Below are 27,534 nucleotides of genomic sequence, written 5' to 3' on the forward strand. Positions count from 1 at the left end.
GTGTGAGTGTAAAGGGGTATAAGTCTGAGAGAGGGTGCGTGAGAGTGTGGGAGTATCCTGTATGGGTGATCGTATGAGAGAGAGCTTGTGTATGAGAGAAGGTCTGCAGGAGTGTGTGTCTGTGTCTGTCTGTCTGCGAGTGTGTGTACACAGACACACACACAAACACTTCTATGCACACATGCACGCGCGTGCACACAAACTCTTACAGATCCAGATCCATTGACTCTCTCTCTCACACCCTCTCACAGACACTCATAACACCCTCCCCCCACCCCGGGGTGAATTTGTACTTGCAGAATTACATTTGATTTTGCTCAAAACTGCATGAATCCATGTAAGATTCTGTAAAGCTGTTTTTTTTAGTTTAGAATCAGTCTGAACATTATGGCACAGACCGTCTCACACAGGGCACCTCAGACCTTCAATGCATTATCTGCGCTGACATGACACCAATTATTAAAGTTCACTTGAGAATGTAACTTTAAAAAAGTTCTGTGATTTACAGATGAAAGAACTGAAACCAACATGTTCATTCTAAAAGATGGGTGACCTAACAAATAATCCAGGTCTTTTTCAATATATAATTTCAGTTACATCACACTGTAAGCTTTTGCTACAAATTCTGTGTCTTATGATCTTATACTCCACAACCACGGTGGCACAGTGGTTAGCAGTGCTGCCTCACAGCGCCTGAGACCCGGGTTCAATTCCCGACTCAGGCGACTGACCGTGTGGAGTTTGCACGTTCTCCCCGTGTCTGCGTGGGTTTCCTCCGGGTGCTCCGGTTTCCTCCCACAGTCCAAAGATATGCGGGTCAAGTGAATTGGCCATGCTAAATTGCCCGTTGTGTTAGGTAGGGGTTAATATAGAGGTATGGGTGGGTTGCGCTTCGGTGGGTCGGTGTGGACTTGTTGGGCTGAAGGGCTAGTGCTTCCAACTAAACCTGGTGTTGTGTGGTTTTTAATATTATATTTAAAATTATAGCTCATCCTTTAAAGGGCAATAAATGCTAAGATAGCCAACAAATCCTTTTTTTTTAATTGGCTAGTGAGCAGGATAGCTAAGATCGATGGCTGTGGAAACGTGATGAGTGGAGGGAATTTGCAGTTAGAAATATGTAGTAAAAGAACTGTGGATTTTTTTTTGCAGTTGAGTTATATAGAACCTGCAGATTCTAAGACAGTCCAATCACTGGTTCCTGCAAGAACAGTCACCCCTACAAAAAAGATTGAAATGGACCGAACCATAATGCCCGATGGCACCATAGTGACAACGGTAACGACCATCCAATCCCGGCCCAAGGTCGATGGAAAGATAGGTAAGGTTCCAATTTCTATTTGTGCTGACAATGGTGACGGCTGTTCCATTTATGGATTGGAGGGTTCAGTTCTGGTTGTCCTTGGAAAGCAAACAGAAAAGAGCCTGTTTTTAAAAACTGCAGATTATAAGGAAGGCCGCAGTGTCCGTGCACTGGTCCAATTGTGCAAGAGTTCATTTTTCTTTGATTCATGCTTTTAACCATAATTCACAAACATGCAGGCCATTGATAGCTTTACCTGGTCATTGTTAAGGGTTATAGGTAGAAAATAGGAGATGATGGTCTCTTGATAATATCCTATTAATCCAAGTGTGGCTCAGTGGTTAGCACTGCTGCCTCACAGCACCAGGGACCCGGGATCGATGCCACCCTCAGGTGACTGTCCATGTGGAGTTTGCACATTCTCCCTGTGTCTGCATGGGTTTTTTTCTGGGTGCTCGGGTTTCCACCTACCGTCCAAAGATATGCAGGTTAGGTGGATTGGCATTGCTAAACTGCTCCATGTGTCCAGGAATATGCAGGTGGAATAGCCCTGGGGAATGTGGGGAAGGGTGCTCTTTGGAGGATTGGTACAGACTCAATGGGCTGAATGGCCTCTTTCTGCAATACGGGATATTGAACATCTCACCTGAAACACCTTCATCAACAATTCAGTCAAATTAAAAATGTCAGCACCTCTTGAATCACCATTTTTACAAGCCCAAATTTGTTCACTTTTCTTCAAACTTCATATTACAAGATTTGATCTCTGTGCAATTTAGGGCCAGACCTGTCTGATTTTCCTCAGTGTCTCCAACGGTGTAGTGGATGCAGGACTTATGATTCTGTTTGCAGTTCCTATAGCTGCTAACAGAAGTCAGGACCAGAATTGGCTATGAGGCATGACCAGGTTTAACACTGGCAACAAAGGTTCATCCAGGTGGAATAGTCACCTAGGTTAAATATTGGACAATGGGTGTAAATATGGACTATGTCTTTCATCCTGGAAGTAATGTTGGATGACACATATCGTGCGTTGGATAGAGTCTTTCTATGAAGGCACTTTCCTCATGCCCTCCAATATCTGCTCATCTTCTCTCTATTTTTAGACAGATGTGCAGCCATTGAGTTTATGGATTCTCTTTCTTGCTTCAACCCCAGTGCACTCGGCAATTTGTTCATACTGTAGAATAAGAAGTGGAGGAGATGATCAGTTTAGTTCTCAATGCATCGGACACAGAGGCACGGGAGGAGGTGTGAAAATGCTCTACGACAATACAATGGGAGGCTGTACCGATAAGGAACGTTTGAACAGGCTGGTGTTCTCTGCTTTCTAGGAAAGGAAAGATTGTGGCAATAACTGATGAACGTCTACGATTACCCTAATGTAATTGTAGCGTGATTTAACCTGTGGGGAACCATAATTAGTCAAGAATAATTCCAACAGGGGATCCAGAACATGTGGTTCAGTTAAAATGTCGCATCTTTGTTTCAATGCACTTGCAAATGCTGTAAGCTACTGGGCAATGGACCAGGAGCTGGAAAGCGGGCTGGCTTTGGATGGGTTGGCAGCTTGTTGGCCAGGACAGACATGGTGGGACAGTAGCCTCTTAAACATTGAAACATAGAAAAGGGGCATCATCAGGGGCGTAGATAGGAAGAATGTACATTGACTTTTTTTCCCCTGAAATGGCGAACTGAAAACTAGATGGCATAGGTTTAATATGAGAGGGGAAAGACTTCAGAAGGACCTGAGGGGGCAACTTTTTAATGTAGAGAGCAGTGTGTACAGGGGAACCTTGATTATCTGAAGGACATGGGCAGGAAGTATTTCATTCAGTTAATTGAATGCCGGATAACATAGTTTAGCCAAGCATCGGGACCTTGTGATCTTGCCGGATAATCTGATGATCGGATAATCGAATGCTGGATAATCGAGGTTCCTCTGTATACAGAATGGCTACCAGTGAAAGTGGTTGAGGCAGTTGCAATAGCAACGTTTAAAAAAAACATTTGGATAGGTACATGGATGGGAAGGGCAATTGGAACTAGCTCAGTGGGCACCATGGTCAATAAGGACCAGTTTGGCTTGAAGGGCTTGTTTCTATGCTGTATTACTCTGTGACTCTAAAATCAGAGCAGGCGTAGGTCATTCAGCAGGACCATTGCTGATCATCCAATTCACTACCCTGTTCCCACATTCACCCATCCCCTATGATCCCTTTAGCCTGAAGAATTGTATCTACCGCCTTCTTGAAAATATTTGCTGTTTGACTTCGACCACTTTCTGAAGCAGAGAATTCCACAAGCTCACCACTCTCTGGATGAAGAAATTTCTCCCCATCTCATTTGTAAATGACCTACCCCAAATCATCAAATGATAACCCTTGGTTCTGAACTCCTTGGTCATCTGGATCATCCATCATGTGTTTACCCAATCTAGCCCTAGATCACCTCTTGCCCTACTTAAGTGCCCATGATTTCAGCGAATTCAATAGAAATCTTTTCTACATGAAGAGTGATTGGAATGTGGACTTTGCCACTGTAAGGAATAGTTTAGGGGAATAACTTAAGTTGGCTTAAGGGAAGCTAGATACGTACATGAATGGGAAAGGCAAAGAGGATGATGCTGATTGGGTGGAATACAATAAAGGTGTGAGAATTCTCATGTGGTGCAGTCGACCTGATGCTGTTTCTGTGCTGCATATACCGTGTAATTACACATAATGCACTTAATTTATTGACCTAGCTAGGTATCATCATGGTTCATAGTGTCCATGGCTGTCACCACTTTGTTGAGCTCAAACACAGCGACAGGAATATATTTAGAGTCTCTCTATTGTCATTCTATAACCAATTCCACCTATCCACCCACAGATTCTCCGACACGGTCACCTTCCAAGGTGGAAGTAACAGACAAGAGGTCCATCAAGATGGAAGATAGTTCTATCAATGTGTCTCCCAGTAATGGTAGGTTCACACGATATTTGAAATGTTTTGCCTAGTTATGCTCAGAGATAATGAGGGATATTAAACCTTTAGAGAATTTGTTTGCTGTTTAAACTCTTCTTAACATTTTAAGATAGTTCCTTTGGAACACAAAACTGAGGAGAGGGCCCCTCAAGCCAGCTGTGCCCTTCAATAAGGTCATGGTTAATCAGATGTCTATCGACTCAACTCTGTTGAATCACTGTCTGTCCTCCATGACGCTTGTACTTGGCCTTGAATGACCTAACTGTACTCCCATTATCTCCTTGAATGGTGGAGCAGACTCGATGGACTTGTGTTCCTACATCTTGTGATTTTATGTTCAAAAAAACTCCTTAAGTGTTAGGCTCAGCATTTGTTGATTCAGATTTCTTTACATGATGGTTTCAAGATTCAGTAATGCTATTTTATTCCAAAAGCCTCTAACTTCATAGAGCATCACCACTCTGCACTCTCTGGCAAAGGAATGTTAGAAGCAGCCTGGTTTTTTCCAATTGCTTCTGAATCCAACTCATGTATTCGCTGTGAGGAAGAGATCAGGAGTGGTTCCTGACTTAATTGTGGCACTGCACTGGGTCCACTGAGCATTGTCAAGACAGCTGTAAAGAACTATAATCCTGGTTAAGTCAACCACGGTTCCACTCCGAGTTGTTATTCACTGATGGCCAGTGAGTGAAAATAGGGTAGGAATGAGCTGAAGCTAACCATTGGTTAGCACTGCTGCCTCTCAACACCACAGACCTGGGTTCGATTCCACCCTCGGGTGTCTGCCTGTGTGGAGTTTGCACATTCTCCCCGAGTCTGCATTGGTTTCCTCCAAGTGCTCCGGTTTCCGTCCACGGTCCAGAATTAGCCATGATAAAATACAAGAATGGAGTGGGGGTGTGGCAAAAACAGAAATTGCTGGAAGAACTCAGCAGGTCAGGCAGAGATCAGAATTAACGTTTTGGGTTCAGTGACCGTTCTTCAGAAGTTCAGCAAGGGTGCAGGGCTGGGTTGGAGAATGGATGCAGACTCGAGGGGGTCGAATGGCCTCTTTCTGCACTGTCGGGATTCTGTGATGCTCACAGCTGGCATTTGTTATCAAGGCCTCCTCATAAAAAAGATGAGATGATGGAGAGTCACCAGTGCCCAGGGCACTGTACACAAACATGGAGCCAACACCTAGTGGAGAGGAAAGTGGCTGGTAAAATTGTCAGAGGAAATGTATGTATAATTGTAAATGAATGGCTAGTCAGTAATCGTCAGTTTGGCACAATCATGTGGAATAATATGTCATAGAGTAACTCTGATTGTTTACAGGGGTCAGAGACTTTCTTTCAGAATACCTTTGTTCCTAATTGGTTAGAATTTTCTATCGTTTTGCCATTTCTTGGTGGAGTGGGAGAATCTGTATTGTACATCACAACTTTATGGGCCAGACTATAGTGTTGTAGCCTGATTGACTGGCCATACTAAATTGCCCATAGTGTCCCAGTATGTGCAGGCTCGGTGGTTTAGCCATGGGAAATGTGGGGTTATGGGGATAGGATAAGGTATTAGGTTTGGGTAGTCTGCTGTTTGGTGGGTCAGTATGGACTCAGTGGGCTGAATCCACACTGTAGGGATTCTATGATTCTCTTACCCTCTGTCACCCTTTCTACACCTTCCTTCACTCTCTGTGCCCCTCTTTGTCTCTCCCTGGTGCTGTCTCTCTTTATCTCTTTCTCTCTTTCTTTTTCTCTCTCTCTCTTCTTTCTTTCTTTTCTCTTTTATTTCTTTCTCTCTCTCTCATTCACTCTCTCTCTCTCTCTCTCTCACTCTCTCTCCCGATCAGTGTGCCTCATGCTAATCATCTTGTTTGTGTGTGTGGTAAGCAGCGGATAATCACCTGGCCAATGGTTTGGATCCTGTGGTACAGACAGCAATCCGGCAGCTGACAGAATCCGCCAACAAGCCCAGCAAAAGGACTCCAACGAAACGCAGCACCCTGATTATATCGGGCATCTCCAAGGTAACATTCTGTCTTTCGCGGTTTGCTGCAAAAACTTCACTCTGATTCCTGCAGCTCCCTAGGGCTTCCTTTCCAATGTTGCTCCTGTACCCATCAGGGAGTGACTGAGAGTGGGCTACAGGTTAGGGACAAAGATTTGGAAGGAATTTGGATTTTGCATTTTAATCAACAATCTATCTCCTAACTGATTAAAGGATTCAACAAGGGCAGCTAGTTTTTAAAGTTGCTAACATTTTGTTTCTTAATACTGTGTCTTATACCTGGCTATCACTCCACGCCTGAGGAAGGACCTGAGCTCAGAAACCTTGCAACTTCAAGCAAACCTGATGTACTAAACCTGGTGTTGTTTGATTTTTGACTTTGTCCACCCCAGTCCAACTCCGGCATCTCCACCTCGTATAAATTAGGGAGCAGTACTTTAATCAGCCAATTAGGCAGGAAGAAATACAGCAACGAACAGTGAAAGTGAAGTTCAAATGACCAACATAAATCACAAAATCAAATTAGTGGCAGAAGCTTACTTGTGGAATATAGTTTCTTTGATAATATGTTCCAAAACGAGTTACTTCCAGAAGATAATTGATGAATATATTGGGCCACGTTTTCCAATTAGTGACAATTTCATTCAGGTTGTCACTCATTCCTTCTATTTTTTAGCGAGCTCTATATTTGTAACAGGAGGTAGGGATTCAGGGGTTTTGCTGCACATCCACTCTGACAGGTTCCTCATGGTGTAGAACAGTCGGAGAAGGCAAACCTCATCTATTCTTCCACACCAGTCAGTGATTACTTTTCAATGATCTAAAGATCCAGCACAGTGGACAGTCATTTTGACTACTCCCAGGGGAAGGGTGAATTGGTAAAGTAAGTGAGGGACTAGGATGTTGGAAGGGCAAATCTCCTGGTGGAGGGGGAGGGAGGTAGTTAGAGGTAGAGTGCCGGTTGGGCAAAGTGCCTGCTAATGAGGGTACAACTGCACAAGATAGCAAGAGGGCCAGATGAGTGGTGGAATATTTAGGGTAGGTCAGAGATTACAGGTGGAGCCGTGAAGAGTGTGTAAGGGTGATAGTTGCTGGTACCCTAGGGGTCCGGTTTGGTGGCAGATAAGTGGGCTCTGGTCCAGCACAGGACACCAGGTTTGCGTCCAGCGGTGAGGGAGTACGGTGTTGGGTTCCAGGGGATGGGGCATATCCGGAAAAGGGTGTATCTGCATGGCCAGAGCAGAAAGGAGGGGTCAGGTCCAGTGTGGAAGGAAGGGAGATTAGATCCAGGGTTGGATTGGGTGGGTTCCGTAGGGAGCAGGTATACATGCATAGGGGAAGGGTTAAGGTTCCAGGGGAAAAGGGAAAGTCAGGACAGGTTCTGGGGCAATTTTGGGTTATGGGGTAGGTTTAACACGGGGCTAACTGGAGTTAGACTAGCTTTGTAATATCTAACATGTGGGCGGCATGGTGGCACAGTGGTTAGCACTGCTGCCTCACAATGCCAGAGACCTGGGTTCAACTCCAGCATCAGGCGACTGACTGTGTGGAGTTTGCACATTCTCCATGTGTCTGAGTGGGTTTCCTCCGGGTTCTCCACTTTCCTCCCACAGTCCAAAAATTGCAGGTTAGGTGAATTGGCCATGCTAAATTGCCCGTAGTGTTGGGTGAAGGAGTAAATATAGGGGAATGGGTCTGGGTGGGTTGCGCTTCGGCAGGTTAGTATGGACTTGGTGGGCCGAAGGGCCTGTTTCCACACTAAGTAATCTAATCTAATAATTAGTAATCTAATCTAATAACATTTCTTGAGTAACTATTTACTTAATTATTTGCAAGTTTGGAGAAGATTTGTATCTCAGGTTGTGGATCAGGATGTCAGTTGGCTTGCTCAGCTGGTAGGTTTGTTCCCAGACATTTCCTCACCATACTAGGTAACATCATCAGTGAGCCTCCAGTGAAGTGTTGGTGTTCTGTTCCACTTTCTATTTGTGTGTCTTAGTCTGTTAAGGTGGGTGATATCAGTTATGGTTCCTTTTCTCAGATGTTGGTAAATGGGGTGCAGATTGATGTGTTTATTGATGGAGTTCCAGTTTGAATGCCAGGCCTCTCAGAATTCCCATGTGTGTCCCTGTTTAGCCTGTCTCAAGATGGATATATTGTCCCAGCCGAAGTGGTGTCCTTCATCATCTGTGTGTAAGGATACTAGCAATAGCTGGTCATGTCTTTTGGTGACTAGTTGGTGTTCACGTATCCTGGTAGCTAGTTTCCTGCCTGTCTGGCCTGCTGCATCAGGACATTATTTAAACAGGCCACAACGCACTGTAGTACCCAGGAACTATGAACATCAGAAGAAAAATACCTACCCAGCATATTTGAGAACAACGGGTACCCGATGAACACAGTCTACCAATTCTTAAAACAACAAATTCAAACAAGAAGACACAACATGCCCAGAGACTCTAGCCACACTACCATACATCAAAGACATCCTGGAGATGGCTACCAGACTACTCCACCAAAGACATGACCCACTATCACTGGTATCCTTACACATACACAAAGAAGGACACCGCTTTGATTGGGACAGCACATCCATCTAAAACAGGCTAAACAAAAACATGCATGGGAATTCCTAGAGGCCTAGCATTCAGATTAGAACTCCATCAATAAACACATCGATTTGCACCCCATTTACCAACCTCTGTGAAAAGGAACCGGAAGTGACTTCACTCACCTTAACAGACCAAGGCACATAAATAGTAAGTGGGACAGAACACCAGCATTTTACCGGAAGCTCATTGATTGTGTTACCTAGCACAGTGACAAAACATCTGAAAACAAACTTACCACCTCAGCGAGCAAACTTATATGCTTACTTAACTGCATCCGAACCCTCTGAATGCTCTGACTTTAAAGGGGTATTTCGGTGGGCTCCAGGTGTAGCAGACTTACCTCATTTATCTTCAATTTCCTGAACAATTCCCTCAGATTCCCTACACTGGACATTTGGCAGGGTCCCCATGCATATGACCATAAGACGTAGCAGAAGAAGTAGGCCATTCAGCCCAATGAATCAGTCCCACCATTCAATAAGATAATGGCTGAGCTGATAATCCTCAATTCCACCTTCCTGCCTTATCCCCAGTTGATTCCTGAACTGATTTAACATCTATCTCAGCCTTCAATGTACTTCATGACCCAACTTCAACAACCGTCTGTGGTAAAGCATTCCACAGATTCACTGTCATCTGAGAGAAGAAATTCCTCCTCATCTCTTTTCTCACTTCTACACTTTCAAGATTATGTCCTGACCTTTGGAAAATTCAGCCATCGTGTTATGACCAACACTGCAGGAGTCCCCTCACTCTAGTCCCATTAGACCATCGTCACAACATTAAATAAAAATATTTAAAAGGAAAATTAAATGCCTGATCTAAGTCATGCTTTAATTTTAAAATGTCTACCAATCAGAATTCTTTAATAAACACATTGTTGTTTTAATAATATACCAAAATCTTATTTAATTGTTGGCTTATACTGGCAGTAATCTAGAAGTGTAACAATGTATATGTGTATATATATACACACTCTCTCTCTCTCTCTCTCTCTCTCTCTCTTTTTAGGAAAAGAGAAAAATAAATTATTTCTGTCTGTGGAGCTTCACAGAAAAAAGATGTACTTCCTGACTATTCAGGTTATTTGTGAATGAAAGAAAGAATAAGGCATAGAATGTTTCAAGGCCTGTTGCTCTGATGTTCTGGCAAATGTGGTCAAGTCACTAGTCACACACTGTCATCTCTGGCATCTTACCAGACATGGCTTGCTCAGGATATGCAATATTGAGAAGCTGCATTGATTACCCTATTTGAAGTACAAATAGGTTTCAGCCTGAACTTAACAGCGGGGCTTTCTTCAGAGATTGGAGAGATCAATGGGGCAGCCCTTCCTGACAAGATTCTGACTCAGCCGGTTCCAGATTCAAAAGCATTCTCCATCCAGTCACCACTCACACAGGCTCAGGAAGGGTTGACAGCAAAGCAAGCAGTTGACACTAGTCATCTAATTTTGAGGAAGCCTTGTCGAAATGTCCAATGTCCACAATAATTTTTCAATAATCGCCTCTGTAGAAATCAGTTCACGTATTTCCACAAAACCTGAACTAAGTCAGTTTTTCCACAATCATTCAAAATTTGAATCCTCCAGACAGTATTAACTTTGAAGTGTTTTTTCAAATAAAATATTAACAGCAATTCTCCTGTGATGTTCCTCATGACAAGTCAGAGGTGTTTTGTTTTATAAACATTGCACCATGTTGATGTGTATCACTTCAAGGGAGCTAAACCTTTATTTAAGAAAGAGAGCTCAGAGTCAGTTGGAGGATGTGTACATGATCCTAATTGTAATATGTGTATATTGTGTGTATAATCTTGTGTATGACACACTCATCTCTGAAGTGGAGGTGAGGGCTGAGGGAAAATAGTATTTTGCTGGGAAATTAATTCAGTTTCTTTTACTATAAAATCAGTCAGTGATGTTTCATTTGTATGGTGTTGTGTTCACATGGTGTTGCTAACCAGCTTGATGGTCTATATATAATGCCCAACGTACTCCACACTGTTAGCTAATCACTCCAATGTCTGCCGTGTACTTGCTGACATCCTCTCTTTCCCTGTCACCCAGGCCCCCATCGATCAGGAAGAAATGGCTCTTTCTGTGGGCTATGCAGCTTCCATGGATGCCTCACTGCAGGGGGAGCCAGGCTTGGCGGCTCTGCCCCACTCCAGTGCTCAGAATGCGCTTGAATCTCCGAAATCTGCCGACTCCCAGAGCCAGCGGCAGGTGGTCAGTCAGGAGCTGGATGAAGCAGCTGTGTCAGATATCTCCGAGCGGCCTTCGGTGGATGATGTTGAATCAGAAACTGGGTCAACAGGAGCACTCGAAACAAGGAGCTTGAAGGATCACAAAGGTAAAAGGGATTTGATCTTGGCTGAATCGTTCTCTCCGCTCCATCTCCTTTCTCAAGATAGATATACCATGTAAATAAAAACTGAAAGAACTGCGGATGCTGTAAACCAGAAACAAAAACTGAAGTTGCTAGAAAAGCTCAGCAGGTCTGGCAATATCTGTAGAGAGAAATCAAAGTTATCGTTTCAGGTCTGGTGACCTGGACCTGAAATGTTAACTTGGATTTCTCTTCACAGATGCTGCCAGACATGAGTTTTTCCAGAAACTTCTGTAGATATACCATGCAATGTGTACTGTAGAAAGATAGAAAATACCAGCAGGGTTAATCCATTCAGCCCTTCAAACCTGCTCCACCATTCAATATGGTCATGGCTGATTGTCTGAGTCAATACTCTGTTAGCACTTTCTCCCCATACACTTTGATCCCTTCAGCCCTATGAGCAATATCTTACTCCTCCTTGATTCATAGGATCCCTACTGTGTAGAATGAGTCCATTCAGTCCATCAGATATGCACCAACCCTCTGGAGACCATTCCACCCAGCCCAGTCTCCCACTCTATCCCGGTAACATTGGATTTTTATCGTGACTAATCTGCTCCGCCTGGTGAGGTGTCAGTAAGTAGGCAGAACTTAGTATCCTGTCCAGCACAATACAAGATCCTAAGTTGAGCTTTTGCATGTGACCTTTGCAAAACAGCGCTGTTCCTGAGTGAACCATGAGAGGAGTCTACATTCGAATGCATAAAATACTCACTAACCAGAGAAACCCTGCAATACAGTCTCTGATGAGTATAAATCTGTTTTTTTTTTAAAAATTAATGATAGCTACACTGATCTCAGTCCTAAAAAAGAAAATCTTTGATCTTATTAACAGAACACATTTACAGAGTTCAAGGTAAAGTCACAGAACCCCAAAGCGGCTCTCTCATTACAGGAGAGGTGACTGGTGGTGAGTTTAACCTGAGGGTCACCACGCCTCAGGTGAGGGGGTGAGTTTGAGAAAGTGTGGTGACCTCAGCCAGTGCGGGATTCGAACCCATGCTGTTGGCGTCACTGTGCACTGCAATCCAGCCAAATCGAGTTAACAGACCAGATTAATGTTTCAATCACCCCTCATTGTGACTGCTACTGCCCTGTTTGTTTGGACGTGGTTGATGATGTCTGCGTTCTGTGCTTGTGACAAGATGCTACAATTTCTGACCTTAGCTCCCTCTCCTCTCTTCTCGCAGTTGGCTTTCTGCGCAGCAGCACCAAGCTCCTGTTCCGGAAGAGAAGCAAGCAGAAGGATCCAGGTTTCAGTCACTCGCACGATGACCTGTCCAACGTGAGTGACAGCCCTGCCTCCACGCGGAAAAAATCAGGCAGCTTCTCGCGGAAGCTCATCAAGCGTTTCTCATTCAAGTCCAAGTCGAAATCTAAGGCCAGTGCCAATGGCAGCACTGCAGCGAGTGGGAACTGACCGCACTGCGCTCTGCAGGGAGGCTTGTGTGATAAAACGCCTGGGAGCTGGACTACCTCGGGTAGAGCAACAGGCAACGAGGCACTTGGGCCGAGTGGGGGTTTTTGCAGCAATTTGTATCCTGGTCCCTTTTCAATGACACTTCCCATGAAATGACAGGTGTACTGCCGACTTTCATCGACCATCACTTGTAAAAGCCACTGTGCAGTGACATTCCCCCTTGGTTACGTTACATAACATCAACGTGTGGAGGATACCTGCCGCTTTTAACGTCCTGGAGCTGAGGATGACCTTGAGTCACGAACTGAGACAGAAGGCGTTTGTTTGGTGACACTAGCTTTGAATGCAAATTATCTCGACACCCCCTTCACCTCTCCCCTACTTTATTTATTGAAAATCTATAACGACGTCAGCGGTTTTGGCAGCAAAATGTTTTAGAAGAACTAGATTCTATGAAATCCTGTTTTATTGTTTTATTTGGGACAAATGAAGCAAGTCACTTTGTTGATTGCTAACTATTCTTTACTGTTTGCTGAGATGTATCATATTGATGTTTTGGAAATGTAGCTGAAAAGATAAATGTAAACTCTTTCACTACTCAAAAAGAGGGGAAAACAAAACAAACCCTGACTTGATTTTGGTGCACCGATCGACTCCCTGAACAGAACCGAGAAGTGGATAGTGAGATGAATTATCTTCACATAACTGAAGGATAATGTCAGCAAACCGGACTTTTTATTTTGTCTGTATTCTGCACTTAGTTGTTCCAGTTCACAGATCACAATGGCAGATGTCCTCTTAAGTTTTTCTAAATGTTTGTGTGACACATTTAAGCTGAAGTATTGAATTCAATTCTGGACATTTTAAGGAACTGAACTAATTCCTTTAATGAAAGTGTAATGGTGGTTTCCGAAAACATTACCGACAATGTGTGGACTTCAGTTGCGTGACCATCAAGACATGCTGGGGTGGCTCCCCTTAAGAACAGAGATGGTTCCAGAGAAATTCAGTGGGGTTGTTCAAAATTATCCATGGGGTTTTAATTGAGTACCTGAGAGGAAATTATTTCCAACAAGAGGAATGGTCAATGGTCAAAGAGCTTGGTCTAAGTTACTCGGCAGAGGAACCAGAGGTAAAATGGGATTTTAAAAGGAATTAAATGTGGTGAGTTGTTGTGACCTGAAGCACACCAGCCTAAAAGTTGGTAGAATTGGATTTGACAGTCATTTTCAGAAAGGAGTTGATTAAGTACAAAGGGTGGAGAAAAGCCCACGTCCTTGGGGAATGATGGAGTGGACTAGGCCAGTTTTGTGAAAGTGCTGGAAAGCACCAAGCTGGTTGTGCAGTAATCTGTGAAGAGAGAAACTTCCTCTTGAATTCTTCTCTCCACAGATACTGCCCGAACTGCTCAGCACTTTCTGTCTTTATTTCAAATTTCCAGCAATCACAGTAACAGAACTTTGCTTTCTGTCTAAATACTATCTACAAGCTAGAAACTTGGGCTAGAATTTGGAGTGAAAGTTAAAATGACAACAATTGAGGGTACATTGAATTTTGACAAGTGGCGTGTAACCAATGTCACAGCCTTTGATGATTATCATCATAATGACGTCTTCACTGAATAGGTTCATGTGGTATTGAAGGAACATTAGTAGGCATATTGCTTATAGGGTAGTGCAAGTGTAATTGGAAGTCAGTCTGGAAAGCAAAAATACTGCCTTGTACCAGACTTTCCAGCAACCCAGTCCCTCAACAATAATCTGTAACTTCTCAGTCCAAAAATTTCCAATTGTCCAGAATTTCTTTTGAGCAGACCCATTTTAGTTCAGTAATTTAGGAGCAGGAATCTGGAAAGTACATATTTGGATCAGTAAATACAAAATTTCTGCTTCATAGTGTTTGATCACTGTTTTATGCTTCAGTAGATATTTATCTAGAATGTTTTCCAGTTCACAGACTTGGGCATTTACACATTAAGTCTTTCTATAGTCAAAAAATTCAAAAGCATTCTGGACTGAAGAGGTTGCCAGGTATCTCATTTCCTGGCTACACAGATTACATATAAAGCAAGGTAAGACGAGCGGTGTCAACCCGGGTTCAATTCCAACCTTGAACGACAGTCTGTGTGGACTTTGCAAGTTCTCCCAGTGTGTCTGTGTGGATTTCCTCTGGGTGCTCAGATCTTCTCCCACAGTCCAAAGATGTGGAGGCTGGGTGGAGTCACAATGGGAACGGCAGGGTTACAGGGATAGGGTGGGGTGCACTTTGGAGGGTCAGTGTAGACTCAATGGCCTGTTTCAGCACTGCAGGGATTCTATGTAAAAACAGACAGTTGAATTGTTCTCTTAACCATGGCTCTAGTATGTCATCAGGACTGAGGGAAATGAGTAAACAGAAACCATCTATTGGATTTGTGCACTTGATAACTCACCCATAGATGCTTTGCTGGATTTTATTTTTCAGGTACACAATGAGGCATCTCAATTGCCATTATAATGGAGGTGGTGTGCTGGTTTGAAGAGATGTATGTAGATGTTTTTTTTTGTGAGATATGAGTGTAAAAAGTTTATTGTACATAGTAAATTTTAAACTTGTGTTTGAGATTTGGGGAAGATGGCGAGGAACAATGAGGGTAGTCATATTTATGATGCAAAATTGTTTTAGAACCACAGGCAATCGCTTCAATAGTGGCAGGTGCCACTCTGGGAATCATTGAAAGCAATTTTGTTTTCAATCCATGCAGTTTTTCAGGTGGAAGAACTGTGCTGGGAATCTGATCGGAGCTGAAGATCTGAGATTGAAATATTATCAAAAAAACCTTCAAAAACGAAATGCTTCCAGAGAAAGAGGCGTGGATCAGCTGAAAAGCTCTAAGAGATTCAAAACATGACCAAATGCCCTGCTCGATACCTGAATCACTAAGAGAGTGAAAGTAGAGACATGCAATGAGCTTTAAAGGTCATCAAGCACACAGTAGCTGCTTGTATTTTCAGAGTGGTACTTGCTGCTATGAAAGGGGTCAGTCTAGTCACAATAGGATTACTTCATTGGAAGAGAGGACACACTAAAAATGGTCTGGAGACATTTTCCCATGGAGTTCTACGGGTTGCACTGTCCTGAATGCTACTTTAAACCCAGACTCCTAAGAGAGCGTAAACGTCTTTATTCACCCTGAAAATAAAAGTTGATTTATAAAATGTATGAAGCACGTTACAACTGAATGGTTTCAATTAAGAATCTGTATGTTTTCTGAGTGTTTATATTTACAGTCAAGAATTTACATCACAATTTGAACTCAGTGTATGTCAGTGGCCAACATCAGCTGTAATGATGGGTCTGACATACAGAGCACCATGTTTCCATTCTTCCCACGGCCCATCAGGTACAAAAGGGTGATGGCTGATTTATCAGATCAGCTCCTGTATGATTGTACAGCATGCTGCCATCCCCTTTCCCACTCAATCTCTGGTGTCTCACCATATCTTACTGGAAATTATGGGGTTTTGATTTGTTATGTGTATCAATTTGACCTGAAAGGTCTTCAGTGGCAGAATCAGAAAATCACTGCTAGTAATATTAGCAGGTGGGAGTTTGGGGTTATTTTAATTTCCATTGTTATTTGAAACAGGTTGTAGGAAATCAGCAGCTGCTTTTTTGCACCTTGCATGAATTTATTTTCCATTGATGTTTATATATAATGTATAAAATAAATTATTATGGATTTAAAAAAAGCTTGAATCAAGCCTTAGTCCATACTGTACAATGTACAGTTCTGGACTCCATATAATGAATAATATCTAGAGACACTGGAGTCACATTTTTCAGCAATGAAACCAGGAATGTGGGGTACACCAATCAGGTCTAGGTCTGTCTCTTTTGAAAAGAGAAGCCTGTGGAGTAATATAATAAAAGTTTCTAAATTCTAAAAGGTTTTAATAAAGTAGACAAAGAGGAAGTGTTTCTACTTGTAGCAACAAACAAAATGAGAGTCTAAGATCGTCACCTAGAAATGCAATTGGAAATTCAGTAGAATCATCTTTGCCGAAAGAGTGCTGAGAATGTGGAATTTGTTTCCACAGTGAATAGTTGAAGCATTTATGGAGAGGCCAGACAAGTAGATGAGGGAAGAAGGAATTGAGGTTTTTGCCAAGAGTTTTAGATAGAGTCACAATCATAAAGTCAGGAGGCTCAAGTAGAGCATAAAGACAGCACAGACTATTTAGCTGAATGGCCTGTTCCTGTTGCATATATCCGATCTACTGTATAGAATAGGGAATGATTTTCTATTGCCCAATAGTCCAAGTTAAAATGACTCATAATGAATGATATTCCTGTATCTCTGTTCATTAAGGAAAGGCATTTAAGCATTTTGAATGGGTTGATGCTGGAATATAAAACGCAGGATTGTCATGTTCACCCACTCTGAGAAACCCGGTTATATGCCAGCAGCAGCAGTAAAAGGTAATGAACCATGTTGTCAAATTCCCTTTAAAGTTCCCAACAGAGTCTGGAAGAATGGGTGGGTTCTGTATTGCCAGCTGAGTAATTTGTCATGCGGCCTGTCATTGGTTTAAATATACAATCGATACTTTGTTCTCGGCTTATGTTTGAACGTCTTTGCCATCAGATTCTTGTACTCGATGAAATGGTACTTTCTGCACAGTTGTTCCCCACTGTCTGTGACATAACTTTTGCAGCTCCCACCTTACTTGTGAAACTTGTGACAATTGGGTACATTGTGGAGTGAATCAGGTGAAGTGTTGGCTTTTGTGTAACAGGTGGACAACTCGCAATGAGATCTGACTGGAACAGACACTCAGAGGAACTTTCTTATAAGGAGAGGCTGGATAGGCTGGGACATTTTTCACTGGAGCCTAGGAGGTTAAGAGGTGACCTTATAGAGGTTTATAAAATCGTGAGGGGCATTGATAAGGTAAATAGCAAAGGTCTTTTCTCTAAGGTGGGGGAGATTAAAACTAGGGGGCATATTTTTAAGATGAGAGGAGAAAGATTTAGAAGGTACCTGAGGGGGAGCTTTTTCACACAGAGGGTGGTGCATGTGTGGAATGAACTGCCAGAGGAAGTGGTAGTTGCAGAATTACAACATTTAAAAGGCATTTAGCCAAGTACAGGGATAGGAAAGGTTTAGAAGGACATGGGCCAGTGGCAAGTGAGACTAGTTTAGTTCAGGAAACCTGGTTCAGCATGGACGAGTTAGACCGAAGAGTCTGTTTCCGTGCTATGCGACTCAATGACTGTACAGGCTAGGACATCGGATTTTAATATGCCGTTATTTGTATTCCACGCAGCAGGTCATAGTTACCTTGTGCAGCGGATTTTAAACTTCTGTATTGGGTGAACAAACCTGTTTGGAGAGATTTGTAACTCAGTGCATCAGCTTAACGGGGAGGAATGTATTGGAGTTGATCAATGATATCTGAGTTCTACTTTTACTATGTTTGAACATATTGATCTGAAATAAAATTAGTTCTGTGGACAGCCTCTAAGTGTCATTACCACAGAATTGGTCTTTGATTTTTGTCCCATCAGAGATTTCCACCAGTGAGACCTGCAATGTGCTGCCAGTACTTGTTCCTGATGGACCCAATTATGACAGGAACTCTCTGGAATTTCCAATTGGTTTGTTAACTAAACTTTCAAGCAGGGACTTTCCATTGTTTGAGATTGAGAGAACTCCCCTGTTTAGTCATCACTTCTCCCTAATTTCACCACAGGCATAACACCTTTGAGCAAGTATTCCTTGGATTCCATCGTTACTATAGAAACTGGAAGCATGAGTAGGCTATTCACCCCTTTGAGCCTGCCCCATCATTAAATATGATCATGGCTGATCCTGTACCTCAACACCATATTGCTGCTTTCTGTCTATGCCTCTTGATGTCTTTAACATCTAAACATTCTTTGGTCTCTTTCTTGAATATATTTCGTGACTTGGCTTCTAGTGCCTTTTGTAGTAGTAAATTCTACAGGTTGACCACCCTCTAAGTGAAGAAATGTTGCCTCACCTCAGTCCTAAATGGCCTACATCATATCCTGAGATTGTGATCCTGATTTAGGCTGCCCAGCCATGGAAAACATCCTCCCTACATTGGGTGTGTCTGTCCTTTTAGAATTTTAGACATCTGTGAGATCCCTTCCTTTCATCCTTCTGATCACGAGTGAATATGGGCCCAGTCAAACTGACCTCTCCTCATATGACAGTCCTGCCAACCCTGTTATCAGCCAAGTGAACTTCCACTGTACTGTCTGGTCTGAGCAAGTCATAAAGGATTGTTGAGCCCAAAGCTGAAAGGTAGGAAGTGCTTCCTCTGATATTTTCATATACTCTCAATCATTTTCCTGCCACATTTTGAGAGACAGTTGGAGCTTGATTTTCCCTCTGAAGTCAAGAATCAATATATGGGAAATTTCCAGCTCCCAAACCTGCATGATATTCAATGCAGATATCTGATGTGATTTTTTTTTATTGCCGGGCCAATTAATGGCCCTGTGGGCAGACATGAAGACATTCACCATCCTGTTAAGGATTGCAGCTTTGTTCCTAAGGTGAAGGAGCTGATGGGGACCTCTCCAGCAATGGCACATTGGCAGCCCCACCATCCTGGGTGGAAGCTACTGGTGCATGTTGAACAGAACAAGAGGTATAATCACCCTCGAAGCATTAAAATTATGAAAGAACAGAGAGGGAAATGTTGCTGTGACAATTTCCTGGGGAAAATGCTGCAAAGCTACTTCCTCTTGTTGGTTATCTTTCAGGTACCACCAGGCAGCAGTTTGTTTGCTGGAAAATCTGAGTGGGCACAGGAGTGGGTCAGATACAGACCCCTGAATTGCTGCACACTGCTTATTTATTTATTTCATGGGAAGTGAGTCAAGCTGGCTCAGCCAGCGTGCAGTGCCCATCCCCAATTGTCCTTTGAGAGGGTGGACTGAGCTGCTGCCTTGAACCCCTACAGCCTATTTCACATCCACTGTACTGTTTGAGAGGGAATCCCAGGATTTTGACTCAACATCTTGAAGGAATGGTGATATATTTCCTTGTCTGAGCAGTGAGTGAATTGGAGGGGAAGTTACAGGTGGTGGTGTTTCCATGTATCTGCTGCCCTTGTCCTTCTGGGAAGAATGGTTTGTCAGGTGCTTCTGTGGTAGATAACTATTATGCCTCCTGATTCTGACCTGGTATTTTTGAAAATGGCTTGGAATATAATCACTGATGTGACAATAAAGTGGCATGATGTGCTGGACCTGCCTCAACTAAGCTTCAAAAATCTGTCACTGTCTTTGTTCAGTCATCCCAGGTATGTACTAAATGTTACATTGGTGCATGATTCATGGGATACAGATGATTCCAAGATAATGTTATATAATCATTTCTTTGTAGGAATCCTTACAGATGTCAGTGGTCAGTGGTCATAAATGGAGCAGTCAGTTCAATAAATAATGAAGTCCAAAAATTGCACTTGCATCTTATAAGTAAAGTTATTCTCATTTCCAATCTCCAACATTTCTCTCCATTACCATCATCTCTGTCTCCTAAGTCACGTTGCTCTGGTCCTGCCAGAAACAGCATGTAATCAGCTCCACAAGTGCTTGTTCATGATCTTAGGGCATGATTTCATCAAAGTTTTGAAGGTTTTGGTAATAACTGGAATAGATTTGTGTAGATTGAGAGAAACCACTTTTGCTAGTTGGGAGCACAAGATTATGCACCATAGCCACAACTTTGAGCTATATTTTCCAGGACTGAAATTAGGAAACAATTTTCCAAACAAAGGATTGTAGAAATTTGGAACTCTTTTTCTGATGCTGAATCGATTATTTATTTGAAATCAAAGATTGATAGATTTTTGTTATCCTCTACCTCTCAATACTTGTAGTTAAGTCTACATTGATCCCAATGAATGTTCAATTAGGCTTGAGGATCTAATTGGTATCCTCTTGTGTTTATAGATTTCTATGTAGTAGAGAGGGTGGAGAAAAGATTCAACAGAATGGTTCCTGGATGTGGAACTTCAGTTACGTAGATAACTTTGAGAGGTTGGGATTGCTCTCCTTGTGTCCATAGTTCAGAGATAAATCATGAGAGGTCTGGACAAAGCAAAAAGAGAAAAAGTGTTCCCACTTGTGGCAGGGTTAAGAACAGGGAAGGGGCAGGTTTAAAGGAGGTGGTAAAAGAAGCATTGGCATAAAGAGAAACTTTTATCCACTGCAAGTGGTTCGGATTTAGAATGCACTGCCTGATTATATGCTGCAGGAATGGAGTCATTCAGAACGGGGTTAGATTATTATCTGAAAAGGAAAAGCATGCGGAGATGCAGGATGAAAGAAAGTGAAAGGCATTGGTTGGATTTCTCATTGAGGCCAATGTAGAAATGAGGCCGAATGGCCTCCTCCTGTGCTGTAAGCAATCTGTGATATTCCATAGTATTGAGTTAATGCCATTCCTCACACCATCATCATGAAAACGTTTTCTTTTAATGTCCCAAAAATCAAGTGGCTCCTTGTATACCTCAACCAGTTCCCAATTAAAATTTCATTTGTCTTTTGATTTTTGGTTTCTCTCCCTTTTGACAACTCCTGTGCCTGTTTCCTGAGAGACAGCTGCTTCTGTTATATGGATTTAGTAAGGGGAGGTCACGCCTGACAAACCTGTTGGAATTTTTTGAAGAGGTAACAAGTAGGTTAGACCAGGGAAACCCAGTGGATGTGGTCTATCTAGACTTTCAAAAGGCCTTTGATAAGGTGCCACACGGGAGGCTGCTGAGCAAGGTGAGGGCCCATGGTGTTCGAGGTGAGCTGCTGGGATGGATTGAGGATTGGCTGTCTAACAGAAGGCAGAGTGTTGGAATAAAAGGTTCTTTTTCAGAATGGCAGCCGGTGACGAGCGGTGTCCCGCAGGGTTCGGTGTTGGGGCCACAGCTATTCGCATTATATATTAATGATTTGGATGAGGGGACTGGGGGCATTCTAGCAAAGTTTGCCGATGATACGAAGTTAGGTGGACAGGCAGGTAGTACTGAGGAAGTGGGGAGCTACAGAAGGATCTAGACAGGTTGGGAGAGTGGTCCAGGAAATGGCTGATGGAATTTAACGTGAGCAAGTGCGAGGTCTTGCACTTTGGCAAAAAGAATAAAAGCATAGACTACTTTCTAAATGGTGAGAAAATTAGTAAAGCCAAAGCACAAAGGGATCTGGGAGTGCTAGTCGAGGATTCTCTAAAGGCAAACATGCAAGTTGAGTCCGTGATTAAGAAAGCAAATGCAATGTTGTCTCTTATCTCAAGAGGGTTGGAATATAAAAGCAGAGATGTGCTACTGAGACTCTATAAAGCTCTGGTTAGGCCCCATTTGGAGTACTGTGTCCAGTTTTGATCCCCACACCTCAGGAAGGACGTACTGGCACTGGAACGCATCCAGCGGAGATTCACACGGATGATCCCTGGAATGGCAGGTCTAACATATGAGGAACGGCTGAGGATACTGGGATTGTATTCGTTGGAGTTTAGAAGACTGAGGGGAGACTTAATAGAGACGTACAAGATAATACATGGCTTGGAAAAGGTGGACGCTAGGAAATTGTTTCCGTTAGGTGAGGAGACTAGGACCCGTGGACACAGCCTTAGAATTAGAGGGGGTCAATTCAAACAGAAATTCGGAGACATTTCTTCAGCCAGAGAGTGGTGGGCCTGTGGAATTCATTGCCACGGAGTGCAGTGGAGGCCGGGACGCTAAATGTCTTCAAGGCCGAGATTGATAGATTCTTGTTGTCTCGAGGAATTAAGGGCTACGGGGAGAACGCTGGTAAGTGGAGTTGAAATGCCCATCAGCCATGATTGAATGGCGGAGTGGACTCGATGGACCGAATGGCCTTACCTCCACTCCTATGTCTTCTGGTCTTATGGTCTAACCTCATTTCCTGACAGTGCTGATAGAGAAAATGTATCTCAACCAAAATTCTGCAGTTCTGATCCCATCCTATCCTTTTTGCTGATTCTGTCTTGACCAAACTCAAAGCTTTCCTTCTGTCCAATTTCTGTTTCTGGAATACATCTCATCCAGGCCTGTAGACTTATCTGCTTTTCAGACCTCATCTCTGTTAGTTTATTTTTCTGTTTCACAATTCTCCACTTTGATGTTTGTGCCTGTGTTGTCTCTTTCCATTGTGAACGCCAGCTCAATTTTTTCATAGAGGACTGTGCCTTTGGCTGCTGGGATAACATGGATTACTTCTAATGGCCATATTCTTTCCCTATTTATTCGCCTGCTCTTCATGGTTTTAATAAAACCGTTTGTGATTTCCTTAATTCTACAAGGCAATGCTTTCTCATGCACTCTCGTAATGTTTCCAATTTCCTTTGCAAGTTACCCCACGCACTTTTTCCACTGTTATTAAATTGCAGCTTCTAGTTTATTCTGTCAGTGCACTGGCAAATATATGTGCTGTGTGGTTTTAATTTCATTTCTCATTTCTGCCACCACCCACATTCTCCCATGTGCAAACTTGATCTCACTCACAACTCTGCTGCTTAAGATCTAAAGTTCTGTTCACCCATCACTCCTCCTGCTCTCTGACCTATATTGAATTCCGGTTAAGCAATTTTTTTTCTCTTATTTTCAAATCTCTCTCATATGGTCTCACCCCACCCTCCATCTCTGTAATCTCCCTCCTCCAGGCGAATATCCCTTTGAGATCTCTGTACTCGACTAATCAGGACCTCCTCAGTATCTCCAATTTCAATAGCAGAAAGTGCTGGAGAAACCAGGCGGGCACCGGAAGCATCTGTAGAGGGAAACAGCAGCAATAAGTTTAATGTTTTGAGTCCCGCAGCCGCCAGAAGGTGGCTTTTGTATTTGTGTAGTTTTAATCGCTCCACCACCGCCTTCAGCTGCCCGAGCTTAAGAATAAACCTCACTTTAATTTCCCCCCTTTTAGATGCTATTTAGAATCTATATCCCTTTAACTAACCTGCCCTAATAGGTCCTTAAGCGCCACAATATCCAATTTTGCTTTATATCGCGCCTTTACCGACGCTAAGGGTGCTATATTAACACATGTTGTTGTTGACCAAAGCAGTCTGAAATAATAGTGGGTGTTGGAAAGTGATGGGGCCAAAGGTCCATTCATAACCCGTGTTTACATCTTCTGGGACAGACAGTCCTGGAGCTAGTTTTGCTCACAGCGAGCAAACCTACACCCAGAACTTTAACCTGAGCTACAAATCTTCTCAAAACTCGCTATTCCTGTTTCTCCCATCTCGTACAATTTTAGTCTCTATTAAAGCCGCTTGCAACAAGGAAAACAGAAGCTATTTCATAACTCTTTAAAAAGTGTTTCCAAATAAAAACCTAAAGGACTGCGGATACTGTAAAGCAGAGACCACAATAGAAATTGCTGGAAAAGCTCAGCAGGTCTGGCAGCATCTGTTAATGTTTCGGGTCGAGTGGCTTTCCTCAGACTTGTTCTATTTCTATTGTTGCGTTAAACTCTTCCCCTGGCCATTTGCTGAAAGGGGAAACATTTCTGGATGGGATTTATAATTAACTCGCAAAGCACGTGTGATGGTGTCCCATTCTTTGAGCCAGGGCTTATACTCCCACCTCTTCCACAGGCATGTAACAATATCTCTTAATGCCCTTTAGGGAATAAATCTGCCACCCTTACCCTGTCTGACTTACATGTGAATCTAGACCCACAGCAATGTATTTGAATCTTAACTGTCCTCTGAGCAATTATGGATAGGCAATAAATGTTGGCATGGCTAGTCACCTTCATCCTGTGAATGAATTTAAGAAGACATGTTGATAAGAAAGTATCTGAGGAGAAAGTGAGGACTGCAAATGCTGGTGATCAGAGCTGAAAATGTGTTGCTGGAAAAGCGCAGCAGGTCAGGCAGCATCCTGAAGAAGGGCTCATGCCCGAAACATTGATTCTCCTGCTCTTTGGATGCTGCCTGACCTGCTGCACTTTTCCAGCAACACATTTTCAGCTCAAGAAAGTATCTGAAACAACTCGTTACATTACAAATATTTTTTTTATTTTGCATATATTTATTTATATCTAGGAATAGCCTTTATTTATTTCACCTTAAAATGTGACACGATTCATGTTTTAAAGGAATATAGATAATTAAAGTTTAAATCTTAAGGAAAAGCTCTTTGACATTTAGTTTACGACAAGAGCCCGCTCTGATTTGCGCGCCTTTTCCCATTCAAAAGATTTGAATGGGGGGACGAGGAGCGGGAGCGGCCACCATTGGCCGGCGGCCCAGGGGGCTGTCCAATCAAAGGAGGGGGTGTGGCAAGGCGGGGATATAGACTGATGGACGTGGGCATTATCCAATGGGAGGTGGGGTCGGCCGCAGGATTATCCAATAGGAGGAGGTTGTGTGAAGCCACGGGGGTGGGAGGACTATATATGGAGTGAGCAGGCCAGGGCCTGGCGCCATTTTGGAAGGTGAAGACCGCGCTGGGAGGAAGATGTCCGGCCGGGGGAAGAGTAGCAGCGGCGGCAAAGCCCGAGCTAAGGCCAAGACGCGGTCGTCGCGGGCCGGCCTGCAGTTCCCGGTCGGCCGGGTGCACCGGCTGCTGCGCAAGGGCAACTACGCGGACCGTGTGGGGGCGGGCGCCCCGGTGTACCTGGCGGCCGTGCTCGAGTACCTGACCGCCGAGATCCTCGAGCTGGCGGGAAACGCGGCCCGGGACAACAAGAAGTCCCGCATCATCCCCCGGCACCTGCAGCTCGCCATCCGCAACGACGAGGAGCTCAACAAGCTGCTGGGGGGAGTCACCATCGCCCAAGGAGGCGTCCTGCCCAACATCCAGGCCGTGCTGCTGCCCAAGAAATCCGGCTCGGGCCCGGTCACCGGCGGCGGCGGAGGAGGTGGAGGCAAGAGCGGGGGCAAGAAGAGCTCTCAGCAGTCACAGGAGTTCTAGATCCTTCTCCCTTTCTATGCCTGCCCGTCCTTCGTACCCACACCTGCTCCCCCCCCAAAAAACCCCTCTCCCTCCCCGCATTCTCCCTTTTCAATTCCCCCCCAATTTATTTTCTCTTCACCTTCTTCCCCCCCCCCTCAAATTACCCAATTGCCTGCCAGTCCTGTTTGTTGTCCCCACGTAATTCCCCAAAACTCTGCCTTTCATTTTCCCTGACTCCCCTTTCCCTTATCCCACCAATTTTCTCCCCCAATTCTGCCTTCCTCTTTCCCTGACTCCCCTTTCCCTTATCCCACCAATCTTCTCTTCTCTTCCCCCCCCACTCTGCTTTTCATTTTCCTTGACTCCTCTTTTTCCATTATCCCACCAATCTTCCCCCGCCTCCCAACTGCCTATCATTTTCCTTGACTCCCTTTTTCCCCCCCCATCATCCCACCAACTCTACTCCCCCTCTTCCAAGCTTTTAATTTTCTCAGATTTCTCCCTTGTATGCTTCCCTGATCCCTTTCCCTCTCTCTTGCCCTGCAAGTTCTCGTGTTGTCTCGTGTACTTTTTTTTTCTCCTTGTTACTGCAAGAGAATCACAAGGTGGACATTGTGACAGACTTTAAACCCTTCCCCCATCAATGGCCCTTCTCAGGGCCACCCACATGGACATGAGGGGTTCCTGGCATTCATATGTTTTCTGTTTTATTTTTGTGGCCGATATTGTGTATTTTTTTTATTTGAAAGAAATTCCAATCAATTTCTTGTTTCATTCAAGTCTTTGTTTTGGGGGTTGGTGGAGCTGGGTTGGATTTATTATGGGATTTAGTCAGTTTTCTTTTCTCTAAGTTTGCCTTAAACTTTTTGCAATGGGAGGGTGACATTCTTGTTTTTTAATGCTTCACTGAAGACTTCAGTATTCACTTGGGGTGGAGATGCTTTCTTAATCAAGTCTCACAAGATAGCTGTGTTGAGCTGCAGGCTGTTGCCAACTTTTGTCCTGTTGCAGCAAGGCAGTTCATTTAGATTCTTTTTGAGATTTGTTTCAAGACTTGTAATTGAAATGTGTTTGTCCCAATATAATTGTAGCCTTTGCAGTTCAGTAGTAAATGAGTTGTGTGTAACCTCAACTGTAAGTGTTCTTTAAATCAACCTTTTTTTCTCTCTGACAAATGTGGTGCTACCTCAAGTATCCAACTGCATTTACATTTGAGGTTTCCTGTATAATGTCAAGATTACTGTGTTCTGGCATTGTCCTTAATGCAAGTAATTTGATTTCAAACTGCATATTAAGTTTAGTCAAGATTAGAGATGAGATTAATTTTTGAAAACTGAGTAAAGCTGCCTTTTTAGTAGGTGAGTGCAGCTGGCATTTTGTAGACTTTGTTTGGCATGTGTATAACTGACTTTACACTGATTTTGGAAACATGTTTGAACTGTCTTTAGATACAACAGTGGCATTCCATGTATATAAAAGTGAAACAATTTGTCTGGTCTGCTCTTTGCCAAGCTACTTGACTTAGGTGGGTGAGAGGAGATTTTAGTCAGTTCAGAATAAAGATTTACCTATTTACTTTTTGAAATTTGGAATTTGTATAGATTTTATTTCCAAGTTCCTCTTGGTTAACATGAAGACACCAAGAAACATACATGTGGCATATCGCACATAGTTCACTTTTTTTGTAACACAGCACAAACAATTATACTTCACTGTCTGGCCATGGCATTTCTGCATTCAGTATTACCCTTCAAGATGTGCTAGCATAAAATCAGTGCAGAAGAGGTCCTTCAGCTTATACTGTGCTTGAACAAAAATTAAATCAATGCTGGCCTTGTAGCTTTGAATGATATGGCATTTCAGTGTTCATGTACAACTGAAAGATTGAGATTTTCCACCTCAACTACCCTAT

The 27,534-nt window shown here is 43.3% G+C and overlaps 2 protein-coding genes across 3 annotated transcripts in view; both read left to right on the forward strand.

Moving 5' to 3' along the window:
• The window catches only part of c2cd2l (c2cd2 like), a 164,144-nt gene extending 145,964 nt beyond the window's left edge, over positions 1 to 18,180 (forward strand). The window contains exons 10-14 of one of the 2 annotated variants that reach the window (XM_060846750.1): positions 1,153 to 1,321; positions 4,178 to 4,270; positions 6,145 to 6,281; positions 10,943 to 11,228; positions 12,458 to 18,180. In XM_060846750.1, coding sequence (XP_060702733.1) covers positions 1,153 to 1,321; positions 4,178 to 4,270; positions 6,145 to 6,281; positions 10,943 to 11,228; positions 12,458 to 12,687 — 915 coding nt within the window. In that variant the 3' untranslated portion in view covers positions 12,688 to 18,180. The remainder of the gene's footprint in view (positions 1 to 1,152; positions 1,322 to 4,177; positions 4,271 to 6,144; positions 6,282 to 10,942; positions 11,229 to 12,457) is intronic. The other variant, XM_060846751.1, reaches the window with a different exon arrangement.
• Positions 18,181 to 25,154: 6,974 nt separating this feature from the next.
• LOC132829612 (late histone H2A.2.2) lies at positions 25,155 to 27,207 on the forward strand. Its single transcript, XM_060846901.1, has one exon. It carries the CDS (start codon positions 25,185 to 25,187, stop codon positions 25,638 to 25,640), a length of 456 nt encoding a protein of 151 aa, XP_060702884.1. The 5' UTR covers positions 25,155 to 25,184; the 3' UTR covers positions 25,641 to 27,207.
• The last annotated feature ends 327 nt before the right edge of the window (positions 27,208 to 27,534 follow it).

Source organism: Hemiscyllium ocellatum, chromosome 29 (assembly GCF_020745735.1).
Source record: "Hemiscyllium ocellatum isolate sHemOce1 chromosome 29, sHemOce1.pat.X.cur, whole genome shotgun sequence".
Taxonomy (NCBI): Eukaryota; Metazoa; Chordata; class Chondrichthyes; order Orectolobiformes; family Hemiscylliidae; genus Hemiscyllium; species Hemiscyllium ocellatum.